General features: G+C 45.0%; 1 protein-coding gene across 1 annotated transcript; it reads left to right on the top strand.

Moving 5' to 3' along the window:
• Positions 1–25,155, top strand: axdnd1 (axonemal dynein light chain domain containing 1). Its single transcript, XM_046292712.1, has 25 exons — positions 1–390; positions 751–926; positions 1,098–1,201; positions 1,350–1,452; positions 1,802–1,887; positions 1,984–2,040; positions 2,366–2,474; positions 3,004–3,125; positions 4,161–4,301; positions 4,467–4,571; positions 4,872–4,992; positions 7,081–7,182; positions 7,382–7,548; positions 7,662–7,731; positions 14,762–14,996; positions 15,315–15,531; positions 15,673–15,766; positions 16,097–16,299; positions 19,057–19,147; positions 19,330–19,476; positions 21,963–22,061; positions 22,635–22,760; positions 22,877–22,968; positions 23,117–23,247; positions 23,842–25,155. Exons 1-25 carry the CDS (start codon positions 279–281, stop codon positions 23,955–23,957), a joined length of 3,126 nt encoding a protein of 1,041 aa, XP_046148668.1. The 5' UTR covers positions 1–278; the 3' UTR covers positions 23,958–25,155.

Below are 25,155 nucleotides of genomic sequence, written 5' to 3' on the forward strand. Positions count from 1 at the left end.
AGCAACAACTCCATGGGGGGGAAGTGACTGACAGGAGTTTTGAAATAGTTCCAGTGACACTAAAGTTCTTCAGTGAGGTTTTAGCTAGCTACTTTGCTCTTTAATGGACGCTAATATTTATAACAACGCTATGCAGAACAAAGTTGCTTGGAAGTGGCGAGTTATCGACTACATGCGAACATGCTAACGTTAATTGTGCTATTTTTGGCTAACGTTAGATAGCTCGCTATAATTAGTATTATTGTTTACATTTTGTAGTTAGCTAATGTTAGTTGAGGATGTCTGCATCCATAAAATCAAGCCCGTCACCTCCTGTCTTACCGAAACCAGAGGGCCGAAGGATAAAGTCAAGTCATTCTCTTGTATCGCCTGTGGAAGATCATGACAGAGGTAAACTATGGACAGACAGGTGTATGTATGCGTGTTGTTTCTATCCTGCTTGTTAAGCTAGCTATTAGCTACACGGTTTATGCTATCCGGGATCCTTCGGACGTCCGTGGAGTTGACATTTAAAATGGTTAAGGTTGGGGGGACGCCCCAAGGATCTTACATAGCACTGACCCTAGTTACACATAGCTTGCAACAGTAGCTGTGGCATAACATGTGCTCTCTCTCTATCATGTACCTATGAATTCCAATATTTCAGCTTCCAGACATTTTCCCTTACAATACAATACTTTGCAGAACACCTTTATAAATACATTTGATTGATTGACTCAATTGAGCATTATGTTGTATGTCTGTGTTCAGAACTCCCTGAGCTGAAAGAGAAACAGGTGCCAGTGACAGATCGATCAAAGATGCAGCTTGTCCCGATGCAGAATGACTTGATCCCAGATGAGCTCCTGGCCACCCTCACCTCAACCATCTGTCCCCATGATAGGCTGGGACCCCCAAAGCTAACCAAGACCCCCAAAGACTTCAAGGTATGGTTTATGTATGGTAACTCTGATCCAGGGCTTTAGTGCGGTTTGGTCCAGCATAGATGTCAAATGCCAGAGTCAAATCTAACCAGATTCCTGTCACATGCCACACTACAAATAATTTTTGTTTGTTTGTCTATGGTTATTTATTCTTGGTTTAACTGCATCCCTTAGGTCTATGGAATACGACACACGGACGCGGTTTGGCATCACCCAGTTGGACGCAAGAAATACAAATACTTTCTCGACCAACCAACATCATTGACTGGAGCGGGCAGGTTTGACCAATAAGAATCCTTGTTGGGAATTTGCAATGCAAGGGGGGACATAAGCTGCCATATCAGTGTATCTAAATGTTTATAGAAAAATGCATTACTCATTTTCTGTCTGTAATTGTTTTGTGTTGTGTACTGTGTGTTGGCTCAGGGACATCTCCTTTTTGTGTGATTCCATGGCCTCTCAGAGGGAGAGGATTCCCCTGCCACCCATGGCTGACAGGGGCACCACCCACACACATGGCATTCAAAAGGCAAGCAGAGCCCGGACATGCATATAAAACCACAAATGGACGCTTATATTTTGCAATGTCCGGTGCCCTAGATTGGCGTAGGCTGCTCATTTTAGACCATTCCATTGGTCCTAAAGTGAAATCTCCACGCACCGGGGAAGCGTTTCGCTACACTCGCATTAACATCTGCTAAACATGTGTATGTGACAAATCAAATTTGATTTGATTTAGATGCAAACGAGTGCACCCAAATGCCATTGCCTTTAAATGTGTGGCCATCGTCAATGAATTGATCTGATTCCAGACACGGTTATTACCAGACACAGTCTGTTCTGTGTTGTTTAACAGGCCTTTGTGTTGTTCTCCCCAGGACATGAGCCTTATGGAGAGCCTCATCCCGGAGGAATATCACATTGTGAAAAACAAAGGGGTTCAAGGACTGGAGTGCTATGACGAGTGAGTGAGGAGGATTCTACTGTGTGTTGTATTTTCCCCCTCCGCTTAATGATAATGTCCTCACCTTCTGACTTCTATTCCTCTCTCCTGTTTTAGTAAATTCACAGTACTGTTGGAGGACGACGAAAGGATGCTCAAAGTCTTTCCATCAATGTGAGTGAAAAAGTGATCATGTCAACATGCAGTGTTCTGAATGACTGGATCATGATGGGTGTAACAACATGGCAAATGTCTATAGTAGTAATCAGAGTTACAGGGAGTGCAGACTTTTGTTCTATCCCAGCACTAACACCTAATTCAGCTGATCAGATTCTTGATCTGTACACACACTGTAGCTCTCACGACCAGGGTTGGTGACCGCTGTTATGTGTGTGTTTCTGTGCGTGTGTTTGTGTACGTGCGTGTGTGTTTGTACGTGTGTGTGTGTGTGTGTTTGTACGTGTGTGTGTATACGTGTGTCTGTGTGTGTATGCCACAGGAGGCCCAGTGGGCGGCTGGAGGCAGTGCAGCTGATGAAGGTGATGGATGAGATGTTGGACAGAGCAGGGGTCAACCAGGAGTACAGAGCACTGACTGGACTGTCACAGGTAAACCAGGACACAGGGTCAATCCCAAATAGCACCCTATTCCCTAGGTAGTGCACTACTTTTGACCAGGGCATATAAATAATGCACTATATAGGGAATAGGGTGCTATTTGGGATGCAAAAAGTATCATGTTTATTCTATAGCTTTCTGTCTCTGACATTTTATCACATTTGTTGTCATGTTTATGACAAGATTATGACACTGTAATGACCTACAGTTCAAATCAAGTGTGACCGAATTGGCATAGGTAACATATGTAAGTTTCCTGAAGTGACATAATGTAGGTAACTGAACTGGATTGGACAGGACATTACCGTTGACTTAATTCAAATATCTTAGCTCATTTTTTTCTCTGTGCCTTGTCCACTAAATATGTTTGATGATATCGTTTGCGTTCCAAATGGCACCCTATTCCCTATAGTGTAATACTTTTGACCAGAGCCCTATGGGTCCCGGGTCAAAGTATTATCCTATGTAGTGAATAGTGTGTCATTTGAGACACACATCATCTCTGTGACCCCCTACCTAGATGCAAGGCCTTCTAGAACTGGTGCGTGTGGAACAGAACATCTACAACATAGTGTTCCATGAGCTGATCAGACAGGTCAGTGTGGAGTGTGCAGAGAGAGGACAGCTCCTGGCAAAGCTCAGGTAAGTACAGGGGGAAGGGGACTCCATGAACCTTTTTCTCCAGTGTGCCCTTATGAATGCGATCCAGGATCCAGTTCATACAATGAGTGGACAAAACATTAAGAACACCTGTTCTTTCCGTGACATAGACTGACCAGGTGAATTCAGGTGAAAGCTATGATCCCTTTTTGATGTCACTTGTTAAATCCACTTCAATCTGTGTAGATGTAGGCGAGGTGACAGGTTAAAGAAGGATTTTGAAGCCTTGAGAAAATTGAGACATGGATTGTGTATGTGTGCCATTCAGAGGGTGAATGGGCAAGACAAAATATTTAAGTGCCTTTGAACGGAGTACGGTATTAGGTGCCAGGCGCACTGGTTTGTGTCAAGAACTGCAATGCTGCTGGGTTTTTCACACTCAACAGTTTCCCGTGTGTATTAAAAATGGCCTCCCGGGTGGCGCAGTGGTCTAAGCTGTGCCACCAGAGACTCTGGGTTCGAGCCCAGGCTCTGTCGCAGCCTGCCGCGACCGGGAGGTCCATGGGGCGACGCACAATTGGCCTTGCGTCATTCGGGTTAGGGAGGGTTTGGCCGGTAGGGATATCCTTGTCACATCGCGCCCGGCGGGCCGCAGTGCACGCTAACCAAGCTCACCAGGTGCACGGTGTTTCCTCCGACACATTGGTGTGGCTGGCTTCCGGATTGGATGCGCATGTTTCGGAAGACGCATGGCTCTTCTCTCCCGAGCCCGTACGGGAGTTGTAGCGATAAGACAAGATAATAACTCAATTCAATTAAATGTTGTTTTTTTAAATGGTCAACCACCCAAAGGACATCAAACCAACTTGACAAAACTGTGGGAAGCATTGGAGTCAACATGGGCCAACATCCCTGTGGAACACTTTCAACACCTTGTAGAGTCCATGCCCGGATGAATTGAGGCTGCTCTGAGTGCAAAAAAAGGAAGGAGGGGGAGGGGGGGTGTAACTCAATATTAGGAAGGTATACTCAGTGTAGGTCTAACTGTGTCCCTCCCTGTGTGCTCCTGTGGTCCAGACAGAGGTATGTGGCTCTGTTGGACCGTATCCCCAGGCAGCTGAAGGGTCTCCACACAGAGACACTTGCCCAGAGAGCTCTGGACCGCAGGCTCACAGAGGAGATCATCTGCTTCAGGAGCTCCATCTCTAAGCTTAACACGTGAGCCTGGGACTGTGTGTGTGTGTGGGGGGGTGGGGGGGGGTTGTGTGTGTCTGCAATTACAGAATCTATATTGATATATAAAGTACATCATTTATACGATTTTTTTCCCTTTAGCTATGTATATGATTTTTGTCTGTGTATTATTGTGCGTGTGCACTTCAGAGAGCTGTGTAAGATGAGGGAGCATGACGAGTATGTGTCCAAGCAGGCTGAGAGAGCACAGGAGGAGCTGGCCAAGGCTCTGGAACAATCACAGAAGAACTCTGAGTAAGTGACTGATTGGCCATCATACCTGCTGCTGTGCATACTGTACACGGACACTATTTACTAAGTTTAATGATTTAAGCTTTGCTCCTTGTCTTCTATCTGAATATGCTTTATGTCTCCTATCCTTCTACCCCCTATCTAAATTGTGCAAACTTTGCAAAGATGAAATCTCTCAAAATAATCTGGGATAATATGTACACAAATGGCTAAATATGAACAAGTAGGAACAACTCTTATCTACTGTACTGTAAACTGTACTTGGATGTATGACCTATGACCTCTATGTACCTGTGTCCTCAGTGTGGTGGGAGAGTACCATGGCCTGTATGAGATGCAGAGGAGGAGATTGGAGGGACAGGTGGCCAGACTGACGGACGAGAGGGACCTGTGGAGCAGAGTCACTTACAACCTGGCCCTCAAGGTTGGTCTCTGTCTGTCTGTCCGCCCGTCCGTTCATCTGTCCTTCTCTCTTTGTTCCTCTGTCTGTCTGTCCGCCCGTCCGTTCATCTGTCCTTCTTTCTTTGTTCCTCTGTCTGTCTGTCTGTCCGTCAGTCCGTCCGTCCGTCCGTCTGTCTGTGTCAGTCTGTCCGCCGGTCCGTTCCTACCACTTGTCACTCAAGGTCTGTCTGCCTATCTTGTCTTGTCTGTCGGCCTGCAGTCCTTCTGTCAGTATTTCTGTCTGTCTTTCCGTCTATCTTTCCATCTATCTTGTCTGTCTGTCAGTCCTTGTCAGCCATCTTGTCGTAGCATTAGCAACATTAGGACATGTTGAAATACAATAGAATGCATAGCTAGGTTAGGACATACAGTACCAGTCAAAAAGTGGACACACCTACTCCTTTACTTGAATAATAGTGAAGATATCAAAACTATGAAATAACACAAGGAATCATGTAGTAACCAAAAAAGTGTTAAACAAATCAAAATATATTTTAGATTCTTCAAAGTAGTCACCCTTTGCCTTGATGACAGCTTTGCACACTCTTGGCATTCTCTCAACCAGCTTCATGAGGAATGCTTTTCCAACATTATTGTAGGAGTTCCCACATATGCTGAGCACTTGTTGGCTGCTTTTCCTTCACTATGCGGTCCATCTCATCCCCAACCATCTCAATTGGGTTGAGGTCAGGTGATTGTGGAGGCCAGGTCATCTGATGCAGCACCATCACTCTCCTTCTTGGTCAAATAGCCCTTACACAGCCTGGAGGTGTGTTTTGGGTCATTGTCCTGTTGGAAAAAAAAGAGTCCCACTAAGCGCAAACCAGATGGTATGGCGTATCGCTGCAGAATGCTGTGGTAGCCTTGCTGGTTAAGTGTGCCTTGAATTATAAATAAATCACTGACAGTGTCCCCAGCAAAGCACCATCACACCTCCTCCTCCATGCTTCACAGTGGGAACCACACTTGCGGAGTTCATCACAAAAACACGTCGGTTGGAACCAAAAATCTCATATTTGGACTGATCAGACCAAAGGACAGATTTCCACTGGTCTAATGTCCATTGCTCGTGTTTCTTGGCCCAAGCAAGTCTCTTATTTTTATTAGTGTCCTTTAGTAGTGGTTTCTTTGCAGCAATTTGACCATAAAGGACCTGATTGATGCAATCTCCTCTGAACAGTTGATGTTGAGATGTGTCTGTTACTTGAACTCTGTGAGGCATTTATATGGGCTGCAATCTGAGGTGCTCTAATGAAATTATCCTCTGCAACAGAGGTAACTCAGGGTCTGCCTTTCCTGTGGCGGTCCTCATGAGAGCCAGTTTCTTCATAGCGCTTGAAGAAACTTTCAAAGTTCTTGAAATTTTCCGCATTGACTGACCTTTGTCTTAAAGTAATGATGGACTGTCGTTTCTCTTTGCCTATTTGAACTGTTCTTGCCATAATATGTACTTGGTATTTTACCAAATAGGGCTGTCTTCTGTATACCACCCCTACCTTGTCACAACACAACTGATTGGCTCAAACATTAAGAAGGAAATCAATTCCCAAAATTAACTTTTAAGAAGGCACACCTGTTAATTGAAATGCATTCCAGGTGACCACCTCATGCAGCTGGTCGAGAGAATGCCAGGAGTGTGCAAAGCTGTCATCAAGGCAAAGGGTTGCTACTGTGTCGAATTTAAAATGTAAAATATATTTTGATTTGTTTAACACTTTTTTTGGTTACTACATGATTCCATATTTGTTATTTCATAGTTTTGATGTCTTCACTGTTATTCTACAATGTAGAAAATAGTCCAAATAAAGAAAAACGCTTGAATGACTAGGTGTGTCCAAACTTTTGACTGGTATTGTAGATTTCAAAGTGAAGACGAGGAGAGAAGGGAGCAGAACCGCAGACTTCTCTCGTCCTGATCCTAGTGTTAACTGGGGTTTATTCTTTTGGCACCAAATGGAAGAAACAGGCAGGAGCTACCAGGACATTTGAGTTTTGCTACGAAGTACCGTTATGAATACAACCCTATTTGCCTATGTGTCAGAGTTGTTCATATTGATTTGTTTCCTCCCAGGTGATCAAGTTGAACAACCTCCAGCTGGCCAGCAGGCTTCATGTCAGTGAGCAGACCTGGACCAAGACTGCTGAGCACTTTACACTCTTCCTAACCTCCAAGGTAAACTCCACACTGTCATAGGCCATTCACCGGGATGGGAATTCCTGCTTTTCTGAAATCATCTATTATTGATACGGTATTCTATTTTTCTATGTTGTCCTGGTCTCGTCCCTCATATACTGACAAATTGACTGAATTGGAATAAAACAACTTCATACAGATGAAAATAATAATGAAACATAAACCTTATATCTCGTAGGACACAGAAGACCTGAACCATATCATGCAGCTGACAGAGCAGTGGAAGGAGCAGCTGACGTCCTTTGTGCAGAGTCTGAGAGAGGCTGAGCATGGTCACTGTGAGGGGATAAGTAGCATACAGGCTGACATCGTCAAATGGCACACGTTCGTTGGTGCCAACATCAGGTAGCGTAGACATGCCCACTGGCACCTACTCATAGAAATGACTGTCAGCCTGTCACGAGAGCAGTTGTCATTGTTTTGTCTTCATATCATTGTGATGTTTGTTTGTTTTGTAGGAGCCCGGATCCGAAATTTGAGAAAGTTTCAGAAGAACAGCTTTATTCAGATTTGAAACAGTGGTCCAATGTAAGAATTGTTCTTCTGTTCCTGTTTTAATGTTGAGGTTTTTAACACTTTCATATGTGTATCACCGGATATATTTTAGTACTAGACTGGAACAAAACCCTGCACACTCTGTGAGTCCTCAGGACCAGGATTGAAGAATACTGCTCAACTGTATGTCACTAGTGTAGCACCACTGTAATACCCTTTTCACACTACTGAGTGAAACCGTGCTGAGCCAAGTTTAGCTGTACTGAGCTGGCCTGTTTATTTTATTGAACCTTTATTAAACTAGGCAAATCAGTTCTTCTTAATCCCAGATGGCATAGTAGTCAGATGTCTTTGTCCTCGTCTTTGTCGTGTCGCATGTGGATATATATCTTTTATATATTTTTTCATTGCATATTTTTCTAAACCTTAACTTCAAAATACTCTCTTGCAACCCGCCTCACCCAATGTGGTATGGATCTGCTTTTTTCTAAAGTATTTTTCCTTACTTCTGAATCGGAACCCCCAACAGAAGCTAGCCAGCTAATTAGCTACTAGCTAGTAGTCAGCTAACCACTGCTCGCGGTCATCAGCTATCCTTTAGCTCGGAAAACTCTCGCCTGTTTGCACAACGCGATTCAAACCAGAGCATACCGGACCTATTTTTCTCTCCATATCCCCGGATTCCCACCGCAAGCTCTGAACCTTTTCACCTGGATCATCGCAGCTAGCTAGCTGCAATCCTAGTGGCTACTCCTGGCTAATGTCCCTGTCCCGACGAAATCACCAATTAGCCTGGAGCTAGCCAATGCTAAGCCCATCTCCCGGCTAACTGAAGAGGTCCATCAGCCATTCCTGGGCTACAATACATATACCTGGACCCCTTTTACTGCCGGTACGAAGCCCTGCCAATCCTTCACGAAAGGACTACCGACGTAATCTGCCCCAGGAGGTTATTCAACTGGCCCCTCCATCGCGACGTCCCCTGAATGCCCATCTGCTAGCCTGCTTGCCACGGCCCGCTAGCGGTCTAGCATATCGGACTGTTAGCTGAATTTCTTTGGCCACTATACCTATTTTGCCAATTGGTCTGGACCCCTTTACCACATGGAACTGGACCCCTTTACCACACTGAACCCTACTAATCCATCACAACTGACGAGGAGTCTCCGCACGAGGAGGCTATAACAGACTTCCTCCGTTGCGATGTCCCTCTAAGGGCCTCTTGATAGTTTGCTAGCCCCGGCCAGCTAGCTGTCTGAATCGCCGTGTCTCCAGCCAGCCTCACTACTCACTGGACTCCTGTGATCACTCGGCTATGCATCGTCACTCAATGCATAGGTTTACCTCCACTGAATCAACATCCTACCATACCTTTGTCTGTACATTATGCCTTGAATCTATTCTATAGCCTCCAGAAACATACCCCTTTTACTCTCTGTTTCAAACATACTAGACGACCAGTTCTTATAGCCTTTGAATCCTGGCTTAGGAAGACCACCAAAAACCCTGAAATTTCCATCCCTAACTATAACATTTTCTGACAAGATAGAACTGCCAAAGGGGGCGGTGTTGCAATCTAAAATCTTAATACTTTAAAAAATCCACCTTTCCAGAAACCAGTCTCTCACCTCACCGTTGCAGCTTGCTATAGACCACCCTCTGCCCCCAGCTGTGCTCTGGACACCATATGTGAATTGATTGCCCCCCATCTATCTTCAGAGCTTGTGCTGCTAGGTGACCTAAACTGGGACATGCTTAACACGTCGGCCATCCTGCAATCTAAGCTTGATCAAATCAAATCAAATCCAATCAAATCAAATTTATTTATATAGCCCTTCGTACATCAGCTGATATCTCAAAGTGCTGTACAGAAACCTTGATGCCCTCAATCTCACACAAATTATCATTGAACCCACCAGGTACAACCCCAAATCCGTAAACATGGGCACCCTCATAGATATCATCCTAACCAACTTGCCCTCCAAATACACCTCTGCTGTCTTCAACCAAGATCTCAGCAATCACTGCCTCATTGCCTGCATCTGTAACGGGCCTGCGGTCAAATGACCACCCCTCATCACTGTCAAACGCTCCCTAAAACACTTCAGCTTGCAGGCCTTTCTAATCGACCTGGCCCTGGTATCCTGGAAGGATATTGACCTCATCCCGTCCGTAGAGGATGCCTGGTTATTCTTTAAAAGTGCCTTCCTCACCATATTAAACAAGTATGCCCCTTTAAAAAAGTGTAGAACCAGGAACAGATATAGCCCATGGTTATCTCCAGACCTGACTGCCCTTGACCAGCACAAAAACATCCTGTGGCGTTCTGCATTAGCATCGAATAGCCCCCGTGATATGCAACTTTTCAGAGAAGTTAGGAACCAATATACACAGGCAGTTAGGAAAGCTAAGACTAGCTTTTTCAAGCAGAATTTTGCATCCTGTAGCACAAACTCAAAAAAGTTCTGGGACACTTTAAAGTCCATGGAGAATAAGAACACCTCCTCCAAGCTGCCCACTGCACTGAGGCTAGGAAACACTGTCACCACCGATCCACCACCAATCCACTATAATTGATCCACCACCAATCCACTATAATTGAGAATTTCAATTAGCATTTTTCTACGGATGGCCATGCTTTCCACCTGGCTAACTCTAGCCCGGTCAATAGCCCTGCACCCCCCACAGCAACTTGCCCAAGCCTCCCCCATTTCTCCTTCGCCCAAATCCAGATAGCTGATGTTCTTAAAGAACTGTAAAACCTGGACCCCTACAAATCAGGCGGCTAGACAATCTGGACCCTCTCTTTGTAAAATTATCTGCCAAAATTGTTGCAACCCCTTCAATGGGGGAGACACTCTAGACCCAAACTGCTACAGACCTATATCTATCCTACCCTGCCTTTCTAAGGTCTTCGAAAACCAAGTTAACAAACAGATTACCGACAATTACGAACCCCACCGTACCTTCTCCGCTATGCAATCTGGTTTCCGAGCTGGTCATGGGTGCACCTCAGCCACGCTCAAGGTCCTAGATGATATCATAACCGCCATCGATAAGAGACATTAATATAATAATAATAATATATGCCATTTAGCAGACGCTTTTATCCAAAGCGACTTACAGTCATGTGTGCATACATTCTACATTCTACTATGGGGGTGCCACAGGGTTCTAATCTCGGGCCGACTCTCTTCTCTGTATACATCAATGACGTCACTCTTGCTGCTGGTGATTCTCTGATCCACGTCTACGCAGACGACACCATTCTGTATACTTCTGGCCCTTCTTTGGACACTGTTAACTCACCTCCAGATGAGCTTCAATGCCATACAACTCTCCTTCCGTGGCCTCCAACTGCTCTTCAATGCAAGTAAAACTAAATGCATGCTCTTCAACCGATCGCTGCCCGCACCTGCCCGCCCGTCCACCATCACTACTCTGGACGGTTCTGACTGAATATGTGGACAACTACAAATACCTTGGTGTCTGGTTAGACTGTAAACTCTCCTTCCAGACTCACTTCAAGCAACTCCAATCCAAAATGAAATTTCGGCTTCCTATTCCGCAACAAAGCATCCTTCACTCATGCTGTCAAACATACCCTTGTAAACCTGACCATCCTACCGATCCTCGACTTCGGCGATGTCATTTACAGAATAGCCTCCAACACTTTACTCAACAAATTGGATGCAGTCTATCACAGTGCCATCTGTTTTGTCACCATATACTACCCACCACTGCAACCTGTACGCTCTCGTTGGCTGGTCCTCGCTTCATACTCGTCGCCAAACCCACTGGCTCCAGGTCATCTACAAGTCTTTGCTAGGTAAAGCCCCTCCTTATCTCAGCTCACTGGTCACCATAGCAGCTCCCACCCGTAGCATGTGCTCCAGCAGGTATATCTCACTGGTCACACCCAAGCCAATACCTACGTTGACCGCCTTTCCTTCCAGTTCTTTGCTGCCAATGACTGGAACGAGCTACAAAAATCGCTGAAGCTCGACACTCATATCTCCCTCACTAGCTTTAAGCACCAGCAGTCAGAGCAGCTCACAGATCACTGCACCTGTATATAGCCCATCTGTAAATAGCCTGTCCAACTACCTCAACTACAAATGTTGGTCCATACTGAAGAACCCCATACTGTATTTATTTATCTTGCTCCTTTGCACCCCAGTATCTCTACTTGTACATTCAACTTCTGCACATCTACCATTCCAGTGTTTAATTGCTTTATTGTAATTATTGACCTCATCCCGTCCGTAGAGGATGCCTGGTTATTCTTTAAAAGTGCCTTCCTCACCATATTAAACAAGTATGCCCCTTTAAAAAAGTGTAGAACCAGGAACAGATATAGCCCATGGTTATCTCCAGACCTGACTGCCCTTGACCAGCACAAAAACATCCTGTGGCGTTCTGCATTAGCATCGAATAGCCCCCGTGATATGCAACTTTTCAGAGAAGTTAGGAACCAATATACACAGGCAGTTAGGAAAGCTAAGACTAGCTTTTTCAAGCAGAATTTTGCATCCTGTAGCACAAACTCAAAAAAGTTCTGGGACACTTTAAAGTCCATGGAGAATAAGAACACCTCCTCCAAGCTGCCCACTGCACTGAGGCTAGGAAACACTGTCACCACCGATCCACCACCAATCCACTATAATTGATCCACCACCAATCCACTATAATTGAGAATTTCAATTAGCATTTTTCTACGGATGGCCATGCTTTCCACCTGGCTAACTCTAGCCCGGTCAATAGCCCTGCACCCCCCACAGCAACTTGCCCAAGCCTCCCCCATTTCTCCTTCGCCCAAATCCAGATAGCTGATGTTCTTAAAGAACTGCAAAACCTGGACCCCTACAAATCAGGCGGCTAGACAATCTGGACCCTCTCTTTGTAAAATTATCTGCCAAAATTGTTGCAACCCCTTCAATGGGGGAGACACTCTAGACCCAAACTGCTACAGACCTATATCTATCCTACCCTGCCTTTCTAAGGTCTTCGAAAACCATGTTAACAAACAGATTACCGACAATTACGAACCCCACCGTACCTTCTCCGCTATGCAATCTGGTTTCCGAGCTGGTCATGGGTGCACCTCAGCCACGCTCAAGGTCCTAGATGATATCATAACCGCCATCGATAAGAGACATTAATATAATAATAATAATATATACCATTTAGCAGACGCTTTTATCCAAAGCGACTTACAGTCATGTGTGCATACATTCTACGTATGGGTGGTCCCGGGAATCGACACTGTGCAGCCATATTCATCGACCTGGCCAAGGCTTTTGACTCTGTCAATCACCACATTCTTATTGGCAGATTCAACAGCCTTGGTTTCTCAAATGATTTTCTCGCCTGGTTCACCAACTACTTCTCAGACAGAGTTCAGTGTGTCAAATCGGAGGGCCTGTTGTACGGACTTCTTGCAGTCTCTATGGGGGTGCCACAGGGTTCTAATCTCGGGCCGACTCTCTTCTCTGTATACATCAATGACGTCACTCTTGCTGCTGGTGATTCTCTGATCCACGTCTACGCAGACGACACCATTCTGTATACTTCTGGCCCTTCTTTGGACACTGTTAACTCACCTCCAGATGAGCTTCAATGCCATACAACTCTCCTTCCGTGGCCTCCAACTGCTCTTCAATGCAAGTAAAACTAAATGCATGCTCTTCAACCGATCGCTGCCCGCACCTGCCCGCCCGTCCACCATCACTACTCTGGACGGTTCTGACTGAATATGTGGACAACTACAAATACCTTGGTGTCTGGTTAGACTGTAAACTCTCCTTCCAGACTCACTTCAAGCAACTCCAATCCAAAATGAAATTTCGGCTTCCTATTCCGCAACAAAGCATCCTTCACTCATGCTGTCAAACATACCCTTGTAAACCTGACCATCCTACCGATCCTCGACTTCGGCGATGTCATTTACAGAATAGCCTCCAACACTTTACTCAACAAATTGGATGCAGTCTATCACAGTGCCATCTGTTTTGTCACCATATACTACCCACCACTGCAACCTGTACGCTCTCGTTGGCTGGTCCTCGCTTCATACTCGTCGCCAAACCCACTGGCTCCAGGTCATCTACAAGTCTTTGCTAGGTAAAGCCCCTCCTTATCTCAGCTCACTGGTCACCATAGCAGCTCCCACCCGTAGCATGTGCTCCAGCAGGTATATCTCACTGGTCACACCCAAGCCAATACCTATGTTGACCGCCTTTCCTTCCAGTTCTTTGCTGCCAATGACTGGAACGAGCTACAAAAATCGCTGAAGCTCGACACTCATATCTCCCTCACTAGCTTTAAGCACCAGCAGTCAGAGCAGCTCACAGATCACTGCACCTGTATATAGCCCATCTGTAAATAGCCTGTCCAACTACCTCAACTACAAATGTTGGTCCATACTGAAGAACCCCATACTGTATTTATTTATCTTGCTCCTTTGCACCCCAGTATCTCTACTTGTACATTCAACTTCTGCACATCTACCATTCCAGTGTTTAATTGCTTTATTGTAATTACTTCGCCTCCATGGTCTATTTATTGCCTTACCTATTTATTGCCTTATCTTACCTCATTTGCACACACTGTATATATATATACTTTTTTTCTACTGTATTATTGACTGTATGTTTGTTTATTCCACGTGTAACTGTGTTGTTGAATGTGTCGAACTGCTTTGCTTAATCTTGGCCATGTCGCAGTTGTAAATGTGAACTTGTTCTCAACTAGCCTACCTGGTTATATAAAGGTGAAATAAAATAAATACACATTTAAAAAAAGTTAAGAACAGATATTTACATTGACTGCCTACCCAGGCCAAACTCAAACCTGAACCACACTAGGCCAATTGTGCGCCTCCCTATGAGACTCTCAATCACGGCCGGTTGTGATACAGCCTGGAATCGAACCAGGGTCTATAATGATGCCTCTAGCACTGAGATGCAATGCCTTAGCCTCTGCACCACTCGGGAGCTGCTGCTGTGAGTCAGGTATAATGGACAGTCCCACTGACATCTCCATCCTCTCCCCCATCCTCCAGGCGTTGACCATTCAGTGTGAGCGCTACGGGGGTGAAGACCTCCTCTCCTGCCAGGAGACCCTCAACATGCTGGGCCAGCTGCAGGAGGCCTGGGAGGAGGTGGGCCTCCGGCTCTTCAGGAGACACCCGGCCCTAGACGGCAAGCCCCCCAGGGGCCAGGAGGCCATGAGGGAGCTGGGCCTGGCCGTGTCAGAGCTCCACAAGCAGCTGGGCACGCGCATCAACGGCGAGAGTGGTGAGCTTAGAAATGGAATGACCCTTCGTCACAGAAAAGTTTATTAGAATTGGGCTGCATGTTCTATAGATTGTATTTCTATGGAGGTGAGAGAGTGTGAGAGACGGACGCAGTCTGGAGGGAATATACAGCAGATCCCAGGAAACCGGAGCACGAAGGTAGAATTCTGGAGAACTACGTACTGGGTGTGCAGGGTTTTTTTCATCCCATCACGAACCCCCCCTGATTCAACAAATGTTGGTCCATACTGAAGAACCCTGATAATCCCATACATACCTGAATGTATCCCTTACTTACTGGTCTGTGTGGCCCTTTCAGGAATCCACAAGCAACTGATGAGTCTGGTCGGGGTGATGGAATTCTGGGCCACCCGACTGAAGGCCCTTGTTGGCCGCACCGAGAGGCTGCCCCACTGTGATTGGCTGAAGCTGGAGAAGGCCCTGTGTAGCTGGATGTTGCTGGCGGAGGAGTCCTTGAAGCACGTCCACAGCACCCAGCCTGAGAATGAGAGGGTCAAGCACAAACCACACGTCCAGTGAGTTCTCCTGGCTCCTCTTTGTATGCTATATGTTTGTCCCAAATGGCACAATATTCCCTGTATAGTACACTACTTTTGACCAGAGCCCGTTTGTTGCAAAGCTTCTTATTTTTTTGTCAAACAATTTGTGTATTCTAGGATCGAGATCAATGATGTCTTCAACACTCTCCGGGAGTTCATCTTGACCCAAGCCAACTTCTTTGACTGTGAGAACCGAAGGCTATGTGAGGAGGTACTGGAGACGGGCATAGCTGTCCCTGGATAGCAATTCCTTTACCTGCTATTGGAATGTGTGTACATTTGATTTTATGGATGCATTCCAAATTGCACTCTATTCCCTTTATAGTGCACTGGTTTTGACCAGAGACCTTCTGGGAAGATATTAGATGCGTCCCAAATGACTCCCTATTCCCTATATAGTGCACTACTGTGAGGGAATAGGGTCACTATAAAAGGAGTAGAGACCCCTCCAACCCCTACGTATATATGCCATTTAGCAGACGCTTTTATCCAAAGCGACTTACAGTCATGTGTGCATATTGTCTCTGGCCTGTGTTTCCAGGTGAACTCCATCCACACGGCTCTGACTCGCTGGATGGTGGACATGCTCCTCCAGATGGTCCCAGACCACTGTGGCGACCAGGAGCAAGATGCCCTGCCGGGGATCAACACCACCGCCATCATGGAGGTCTCCCTGGAGCAACTAGAGGAAGACGCCAAGAACCTCTCAGAGAAACTGGACTACTTCTCCAAATATATCACCAGGTAAATATCAAATCAATCTTTATTTGTCACATGCGCCGAATAAGTGTAGACCTTACCGTGAAATGCTTCCTCACAAGCCCTTAACCAACAGCGGAGTTCAAGAAGAGTTAAGAAAATATTTACCAATTAAACTAAAGTAAAAAATAATAATAATAATACATTTTTTAAAGTAATAATAATAATTGAAAATAAGTAACACAATAACACAACAATAACGAGGCTATATCCAGGGGTACTGGCACCGAGTCAGTGTGCGGGGGTACAGGTTAGTTGAGGTAATTTGTACATGTAGGTAGGGGTAAAGTGACTATGCCTAGATAATAAACAGCAAGTCGTAGCAGTGTACAAACAAATGGAGGGGGTACCGGTGGCCATTTGTTTAATTGTTCAGCGGTCTAATGGCTTGGGGGTGGAAGCTGTTAAGGTGCCTTTTGGTTCTAGACTTAGCGCTCTGGTACCGCTTGCTGTGCAGTAGCAGAGAAAACAGTCTAACTTTGATGACTGGAGTCTCTGACAATTTTATGGGCTTTCCTCTGACACCGCCTGTTACCATACCAGGCGGTGATGCAACCGATCAGGATGCTCTCGATGGTGTAGCTGTAGAACATTTTGAGAATCTGAGGATCCATGCCAAATCTTTTCAGTCTGCTGAGGGGGGGAAAGGTTTTGTCGTGCCCTCTTCACAACTGTCTTGGTGTGTTTGGACAATGATAGTTCGTTGGTGATTTGGACACCAAGAAACTTGAACATCTGGACCCGTTCCACAACAGCCCTGTTGATGTTAATGGGGGCCTGTTCGGACTGCCTTTTCCTGTAGTCCACAATCAGCTTGTCTTGCTCACATTGAGGGAGAGGTTGTTGTCCTGGCACCACATTAACAGTTCTTTGACCTCCTTCCTATAGGCCGTCTCATCATTGTTGGTGATCAGGCCTACCACTGTTGTGTCGTCAGCAAATTTAATGATGGTGTTGGAGTCGTGTTTGGCCACGCAGTTGTGGGTGAACAGGGAATACAGGAGGGGATTAAGTACACACCCCTGAGGGGCCCCTGTGTTTAGGATCAGCATGGCAGACGTGTTGTTGCCAACCCTTACCAACTGGGGGCGGCCCGTCAGGAAGTCCAGGATCCAGTTGCAGAGGGAAGTGTTTAGTCTCAGGGTCCTTAGCCCAGCTTTGAAGATCAGCGTGGCAGACATGTTGTTGCCTACCCTTACCAACTGGGGGCGGCCCGTCAGGAAGTCCAGGATCCAGTTGCAGAGGGAAGTGTTTAGTCTCAGGGTCCTTAGCTTAGTGATGAGCTTTGTGGGCACTATGGTGTTGAACGTTTTTTTTTTTCACGTGTTCCTTTTGTACAGGTGGGAAAGGGAAGTGTTGAGTGCGATATCTGTGGATCTGTTGGGGCGGTATGCGAATTGGAGTGGGTCTAGAGAGTGGGTCTAGAGGATGCTGTTGATGTGAGCCATGACCAGCCTTTCAAAGTACTACATGGCTACTGACGTGAGTGCTACGGGGCGGTAATCATTTAGGCAGGTTACCTTCGCTTCCTTGGGCACAGGGACTATGGTGGTCTGCTTGAAACATTTAGGTATTACAGACTCGGTCAGGGAGAGGTTGAAAATGTCAGCGAAGACACTTGCCAGTTGGTCCGGACATGCTTTGAGGACACGTCCTGGTAATCCATCAGGCCCGCGGCTTTGTGAATGTTGACCTGTTTAAAGGTCTTGCTCACATCGGCTACCGAGAGCGTTATCACACAGTCATCCAGAACAGCTGGTGCTTTCGTGCATGCTTCAGTGTTGCTTGCCTTGAAGCGAGCATAAAAGGCATTTAGCTCATCTGGTAGGCTCTCGCCTGGGTTTCCCTTTGTAGTCCGTAATAGGGCATAGCGGGGTGAGATATTGCATGGAGCCCCAGATCGAGGGAGATTATCAGTGGTATTGTATGTCTTCCATTTCATAATAGTTGCTCCCACAGTTGATTTCTTCAAACCAATCTGCTTACCTATTGCAGATTCAGTCTTCCCAGCCTGGTGCAGGTCTACAATTTTGTTTCTGGTGTCCTTTTACAGCTCTTTGGTCTTGGCCATAGTGGAGTTTGGAGTGTGACTGTTTGAGGTTGTGGACAGGTGTCTTTTATATTGATAACAAGTTCAAACAGTTGCCATTAATACAGGTAACGAGTGAAGGACAGTGGAGCCTCTTAAAGAAGAAGTTACAGGTCTGTGAGAGCCAGAAATCTTGCATGTTTGTAGGTGACCAAATACTTATTTTCCACCATAATTTCAAATAAATTCATCAAAAATCCTACAATGTGATTTTTTTCTCTCAATTTGTCTGTCATAGTTGAAGTGTGCCTATGATTAAAATTACAGGCCTCTCATCTTTTTAAGTGGGAGAACTTGCACAATTGGTGGCTGACTAAATACTTTTTTGCCCCACTGTATGTACATACGCTGACTGTGGGGACGACGTCGTCGATGCACTTATTGATGAAGCCGATGACTGAGGTGGTATACTCCTCAATACCATTTATCAGAAGCTTTTTTCCGACTTACAGTAGTGCGTGAATACATTTTCGTGTGGGTGGCCGCAGAGGGAATCGAACTCACAATCATGACATTGCAAGCGCCATGCTCTACCAACTGAGCCACACTGGATCGTACATTTTGTAAGCATAACGATGAGTGGATCATGGGGATTTCGGGTGTAAGAAGATGGTTCCCACTAACTCAGAGCTTTTTTCTCTCTCTCTGTGCAGCTCTTGTCGGGCCATTGTGGAGGAGGAGATTCAGAGGAGCATGGCTCGGGATGACTCAGAGAATGAGCTTTCTGAGCTGAGTAAACTGCAGGTACTCACTGACCCACACAAAGGCTTGCTGTGTAGAGCCTGCTAACATTCTCATTGTTTTGCACTCAAGGATGTGAATGCTAAGCTTGTGTGTTTGTGCTCGTGTGTGCATGCATGTATGTGTTTGTGCTCGTGTGTGCATGCATGTATGTGTTTGTGTGTGTGCGCGTTCATGCTGCTCAGAGGGAATGTGGCGAGTGGATGGAGTCCTGTCGGATCCTGCTGTCCGACAAGAAGGGTAGTCCCGTGGAGCTGCTAGTCACACTGAATTTGGTCCATCGTTCTTTCACGGAACCCCTTCCCTCTGTGATGCCCAGCATGGAATCTCTGGTGAGCCTGTCATAATCCTTTACTGGGATCCCTCGCTACCTTGCAGTTAGCCACCTGATGTGTGAATACCATCCCACTGGGCACTGACATCAGTTTAATGTTTAGTTTTGATTTACATTTGATTGAGATGTCAACTAACGTAAATTCAAAGTGAATTAATTTTTTTGCCATATAATTGTAGGTTAAATATATAGATCTAGGTAAAAAATTCAATAATAATAAAAAAAAATATCCCAAATTCCTTCACGTTGATGACTTCTTTGAAACCAAATCAGTTTTCCGTTGTCATTTGTGAACATCAGTAGAAAAATATAGCCTAAATTGTTGTTGGTGAAATGACGTGGAAACAACGTTGATTCAACTAGCTTGATGGCTGTTTTGATGTCATTTTAAACATTTTTAAATGTGTCTTCTTACTGTCAACTGCATTTATTTTCAGCAAATTTAACAAGTGTAAAAATGTGTATGAACATAACAAGATTCAACAACTGAGTCATAAATTTAACAAGTTCCACAGACATGTCACTAACAGAAATGGAATAATGTGTCCCTGAACAAAGGGGGGGTCAAAATCAAAAGTAACAGTAAGTATCTGGTGTGGCCACCAGCTGCATTAAGTACTGCAGTTCATCTCCTCCTCATTGGACTGCACCAGATTTGCCAGTTCTTGCTGTGAGATGTTACCCCACTCTTCCACCAAGGTACCTGCAAATTCCCGGACATTTCTGGGGGGAATGGCCCGAGCCCTCACCCTCCGATCCAACAGGTCCTAGACGTGCTCAATGGGATTGAGATCCGGGCTCTTCGCTGGCCATGGCAGAACACTGACATTCCTGTCTTGCAGGAAATCACTCACAGAACGAGCAGTGTGGCTGGTGGCATGGTCATGCTGGAGGGTCATGTCAGGATGAGCCTGCAGGAAGGGTACCACATATGAGGGAGGAGGATGTCTTCCCTGTAACGCACAGTGTTGAGATTGCCTGCAATGACCACAAGCTCATTCCGATGATGCTGTGACACACCGCCCCAGACCATGATGGACCCTCCACCTCCAAATTGATCCTGCTCCAGGCCTCGGTGTAAAGCTCATTCCTTCGATGATAAATGCAAATCCGACCATCACCCCAAGAACACTTTTTGCCAGTCCTGTCTGGTTTGTGCCCATAGGCGACGTTGTTGTCGGTGATGTCTGGTGAGGACCTGCCTTACAACAGGCTTACAAGCCCTCAGTCCAGCCTCTCTCAGCCTATTGCACACATTCTGAGCACTGATGGAGGGATTGTGCGTTCCTGGTGTAACTCGGGCAGTTGTTGTTGCCATCCTGTACCTGTCCCGCAGGTGTGATGTTCGGATGTACCAATCCTGTGCAGGTGTTGTTACACGTGGTCTGCCACTGCGAGGACGATCAGCTGTCGTCTCACAGTACGGACATTGCAATTTATTGCCCTGTACACATTTGCAGTCCTCATGTCTCCTTGCAACATGCCTAAGAGACGGAACCCAAACCGGCTGCGTGCGTGCGCCATCGTGCATAAATGTATTTTGTCCCCCCGCACCAAACGCGATCACGACACGCAGGTTAAAATATCAAAACAAACCAATTATATTAATTTGGGGACAGGTTGAAAAGCATGAAACATTTATGGAAATTTAGCTAGGTAGCTTGCAATTGCTAGCTAATTTGTCCTGGGATACAAACATTGAGTTGTTATTTTACCTGAAATGCACAAGGTCCTCTACTCCACCAATTAATCCACACATAAAACGGTCAACCGAATCATTTCTAGTCATCACTCATCCTTCCAGGCTTTTTCTTCTCTTGACTTTATATTGCGATTGGCAACTTTCATAAATTAGGTGCATTACCGCCACTGACCTCGTTTGTCTTCAGTCACCCACGTGGGTATTACCAATGAGGAGATGCCACGTGGGTACCTGCTTCTATAAACCAATGAGGAGATGGGAGAGGCAGGACTTGCAGCGCGATCTGCGTCAGAAATAGAACTGACTTCTATTTTAGCCCATGGCAACTCAGATGCTCGTTGGCGCTAGCAAGCAGTGTGGGTGCAATAGTTTAATAATATAGATTTCTACATTTATTTTGCAATGATCGTGCACGCGACGCGAGCGATGTAGTCAGCCTGTAAGGCACGTTCACGCAGATGAGCAGGGACCCTGGGCATCTTTCTTTTGGTGTTTTTCAGTGTCGGTAGAAAGGCCTCTTTAGTGTCCTAAGTTTTCATAACTGTGACCTTAATTGCCTACCGTCTGTAAGCTGTTAGTGTCTTAACGACTGTTCCACAGGTGCATCTTCATCCATTGTTTATGGTTCATTGAACAAGCATAGGAAACAGTGTATAAACCCTTCACAATGAAGATCTGTGAAGTTATTTGGATCTTTACTTATTATCTTTGAAAGACAGGGTCCTAAAAAAGGCAGTTTATTTTATTGCTGAGTTTATAATTACATCACCTGCTTTCCTCAGATGAACCTACCGGCAGTTGTTCCACTAGAAGCAGCTTTGGATGAAGAAGAGGAGCCGAACAAGAAGAGTCCAATGGAATTCATTGAGGTCGTACACATGGTGAGCTTACACCTGCAGTAGCTACACCAAAGAATACTACTAAAACCCATTTTGAAACAAAACTGGCCATGTCCTATTCCAGTACCTGAGAGGTGTGCAACAAGGACTCCTAATCCAAATCATTGAAATTACCTGACTTGGTACCAGTATCCCCTGTATATAGCCTCGTTATTGTTACTTTTTATTAGATTTTTTAAAACTTTAGTTTATTTAGTAAATATTTTCTTAACTTTACTTCTTGAACTGCATTGTTGGTTAAGGGCTTATAAGTAAGCATTTCACGTTAAGGTCTACACCTGTTATATTTGGCTATGTGACAAATAACTTTTGATTTGACTTGCAAGTGACTTGTTTTTATACAGCTCCGGGGTGAGATCTAGAATGAGCTTCCCATCCCCCAATCCTAATCTTTACCATTAATGGGGAAATGCTAAACGGACCCTAGTTCTATTAGCAACTTCACCCTTCACATATTTTCACTCGCGATGTAATATTGTCCAGAGAGCCAGAGGTTGGATGTCTCATCGACTGCAGTTTTGGAATTGTTCTGCAATACCTATTTTTGACCTGTAGGTGGAGGCAGAGTACCCAGAAGAGGCCCTGGAGTGCTCACTGGCCGGCTCTATTATGAAGCTGATAGGCCATGATGGTAACATCATTGAGCGAACCCTGGGGGAGGATACTATTCAGCTGGATGGGGTCAGTACATGGTGCTGTGTGTTTTACCAGTATATAATTTCATTATGAAAACATTGTTGTAAAAAGACAGACATTCAGATCCAATGTCCAAATCTTCTTTGTTTGGCCCTCGGCAGACTGAAGACATGGTTGCCCGTCCACACACACCTAACGGTCAGAGAGCCTTTGATGCCCTGGCCACAGTAGGGGTTCTGCAGCACGAGTTACTGTAAGTTATTTGTCATTCATGAGCGGCCACACTATCTAAAGTGCTTCACTTTATTTTTCTGTCTGACAAGGGCCATCTTGCCTGTGTGCTTTTTTGATTTTGTGTGTCTGTCTGTCTGTCTGTCTGTCTGTCTCTGTCTGTCTGTCAGTGGGGTTGAGGCTCGTGTCCAGCGAGCAGAGGAACGGGCCCTAAAGGCAGAGGAGGCCCTCCAGGCTGCGCTGGAGAAGATCCAAGATCTGGAGAGACAGCTACAGGGCAGGCCCAGTCTGGAGGCCAAACGTAGGTCAACACCGTAACACACCTCTGTGATATGTCAACACACCTCTGTGATAGGTCAACACCGTAACACACCTCTGTGATAGGTCAACACCGTAACGCACCTCTGTGATAGGTCAACACACCTCTGTGATAGGTCAACACCGTAACACACCTCTGTGATAGGTCAACACCGTAACACACCTCTGTGATAGGTCAACACCGTAACACCTCTGTGATAGGTCAACACCGAAACACACCTGTGATAGGTCAACACACCTCTGTGATAGATCAACACTGTAACACACCTCTGTGATAGGTCAATACCGTAACACGCCTGTGATAGGTCAACACACCTCTGTGATAGGTCAACACCGTAACACACCTCTGTGATAGGTCAACACCATAACACACCTCTGTGATAGGTCAACACCATAACACACCTCTGTGATAGGTCAACACCATAACACACCTCTGTGATAGGTCAACACCATAACACACCTCTGTGATAGGTCAACACACCGCTGTGATAGGTCAACACCGTAACACCCCTTCAGTGATAGGTCAAAACTGTTGAATTTGTGTTTTGGACACTCATCCATACAATTTGCATTGCAGTGAGCAAGCAGTCTGTGGCAGCGTCTCCCAAGTCAAAGGTGTCCAGCCCTGAACCCAAACCAGTGAGTCAGAAGCCTGAGCCTAGCCCCAGACAAACCAAGCCCAAGAAACGCTGAACCCTGAAAACAGTACTGTAGCTTCAGATGTAATGTGAAACTGTGCTCCTCTGAGGATCCAACGTCTTTGTATTTGACAAACGAATAAACGCAAAGTGATGTCTAAGTATTGTATGACTTGGCGTTCAACAATGTTTAATCAGTTGCCTTTTTTGGGGTTGTTCTGTAATTTGCATGCTATTTGTTAAGCAATCATGTCCTTATAACAAGGTTATGTGACATTTTGTTCCCTCTATTGTCATGTTTATACTATATGGTTCCCTCTATAGTCATGTTTATACTATATGGTTCCCTCTCTATAGTCATGTTTATACTATATGGTTCCCTCTATAGTCATGTTTATACTATATGGTTCCCTCTCTATAGTCATGTTTATACTATATGGTTCCCTCTCTATAGTCATGTTTATACTATATGGTTCCCTCTATAGTCATGTTTATACTATATGGTTCCCTCTCTATAGTCATGTTTATACTATATGGTTCCCTCTATAGTCATGTGTATACTATATGGTTCCCTCTCTATAGTCATGTTTATACTATATGGTTCCCTCTATAGTCATGTGTATACTATATGGTTCCCTCTCTATAGTCATGTTTATACTATATGGTTCCCTCTCTATAGTCATGTTTATACTATATGGTTCCCTCTCTATAGTCATGTTTATACTATATGGTTCCCTCTCTATAGTCATGTTTATACTATATGGTTCCCTCTATAGTCATGTTTATACTATATGGTTCCCTCTCTATAGTCATGTTTATACTATATGGTTCCCTCTATAGTCATGTGTATACTATATGGTTCCCTCTCTATAGTCATGTTTATACTATATGGTTCCCTCTATAGTCATGTGTATACTATATGGTTCCCTCTATAGTCATGTTTATACTATATGGTTCCCTCTCTATAGTCATGTTTATACTATATGGTTCCCTCTATAGTCATGTTTATACATTACATTACATTTAAGTCATTTAGCAGACGCTCTTATCCAGAGCGACTTACAAATTGGATACTATATGGTTCCCTCTATTGTCATGTTTATACTATATGGTTATTTTTCAATAATTATAATAATAATAATTATTATTATTTATTATGGACCCTATTTACCCTCATATTACCCTGTCTAATTCAGCTGGTTTGCAGTGTGTCGTCATCAGTATGTTGAATGAATCATACAATTAAAACCTAT

This window comes from Oncorhynchus gorbuscha, linkage group LG02 (assembly GCF_021184085.1).
Source record: "Oncorhynchus gorbuscha isolate QuinsamMale2020 ecotype Even-year linkage group LG02, OgorEven_v1.0, whole genome shotgun sequence".
NCBI lineage: Eukaryota > Metazoa > Chordata > Actinopteri > Salmoniformes > Salmonidae > Oncorhynchus > Oncorhynchus gorbuscha.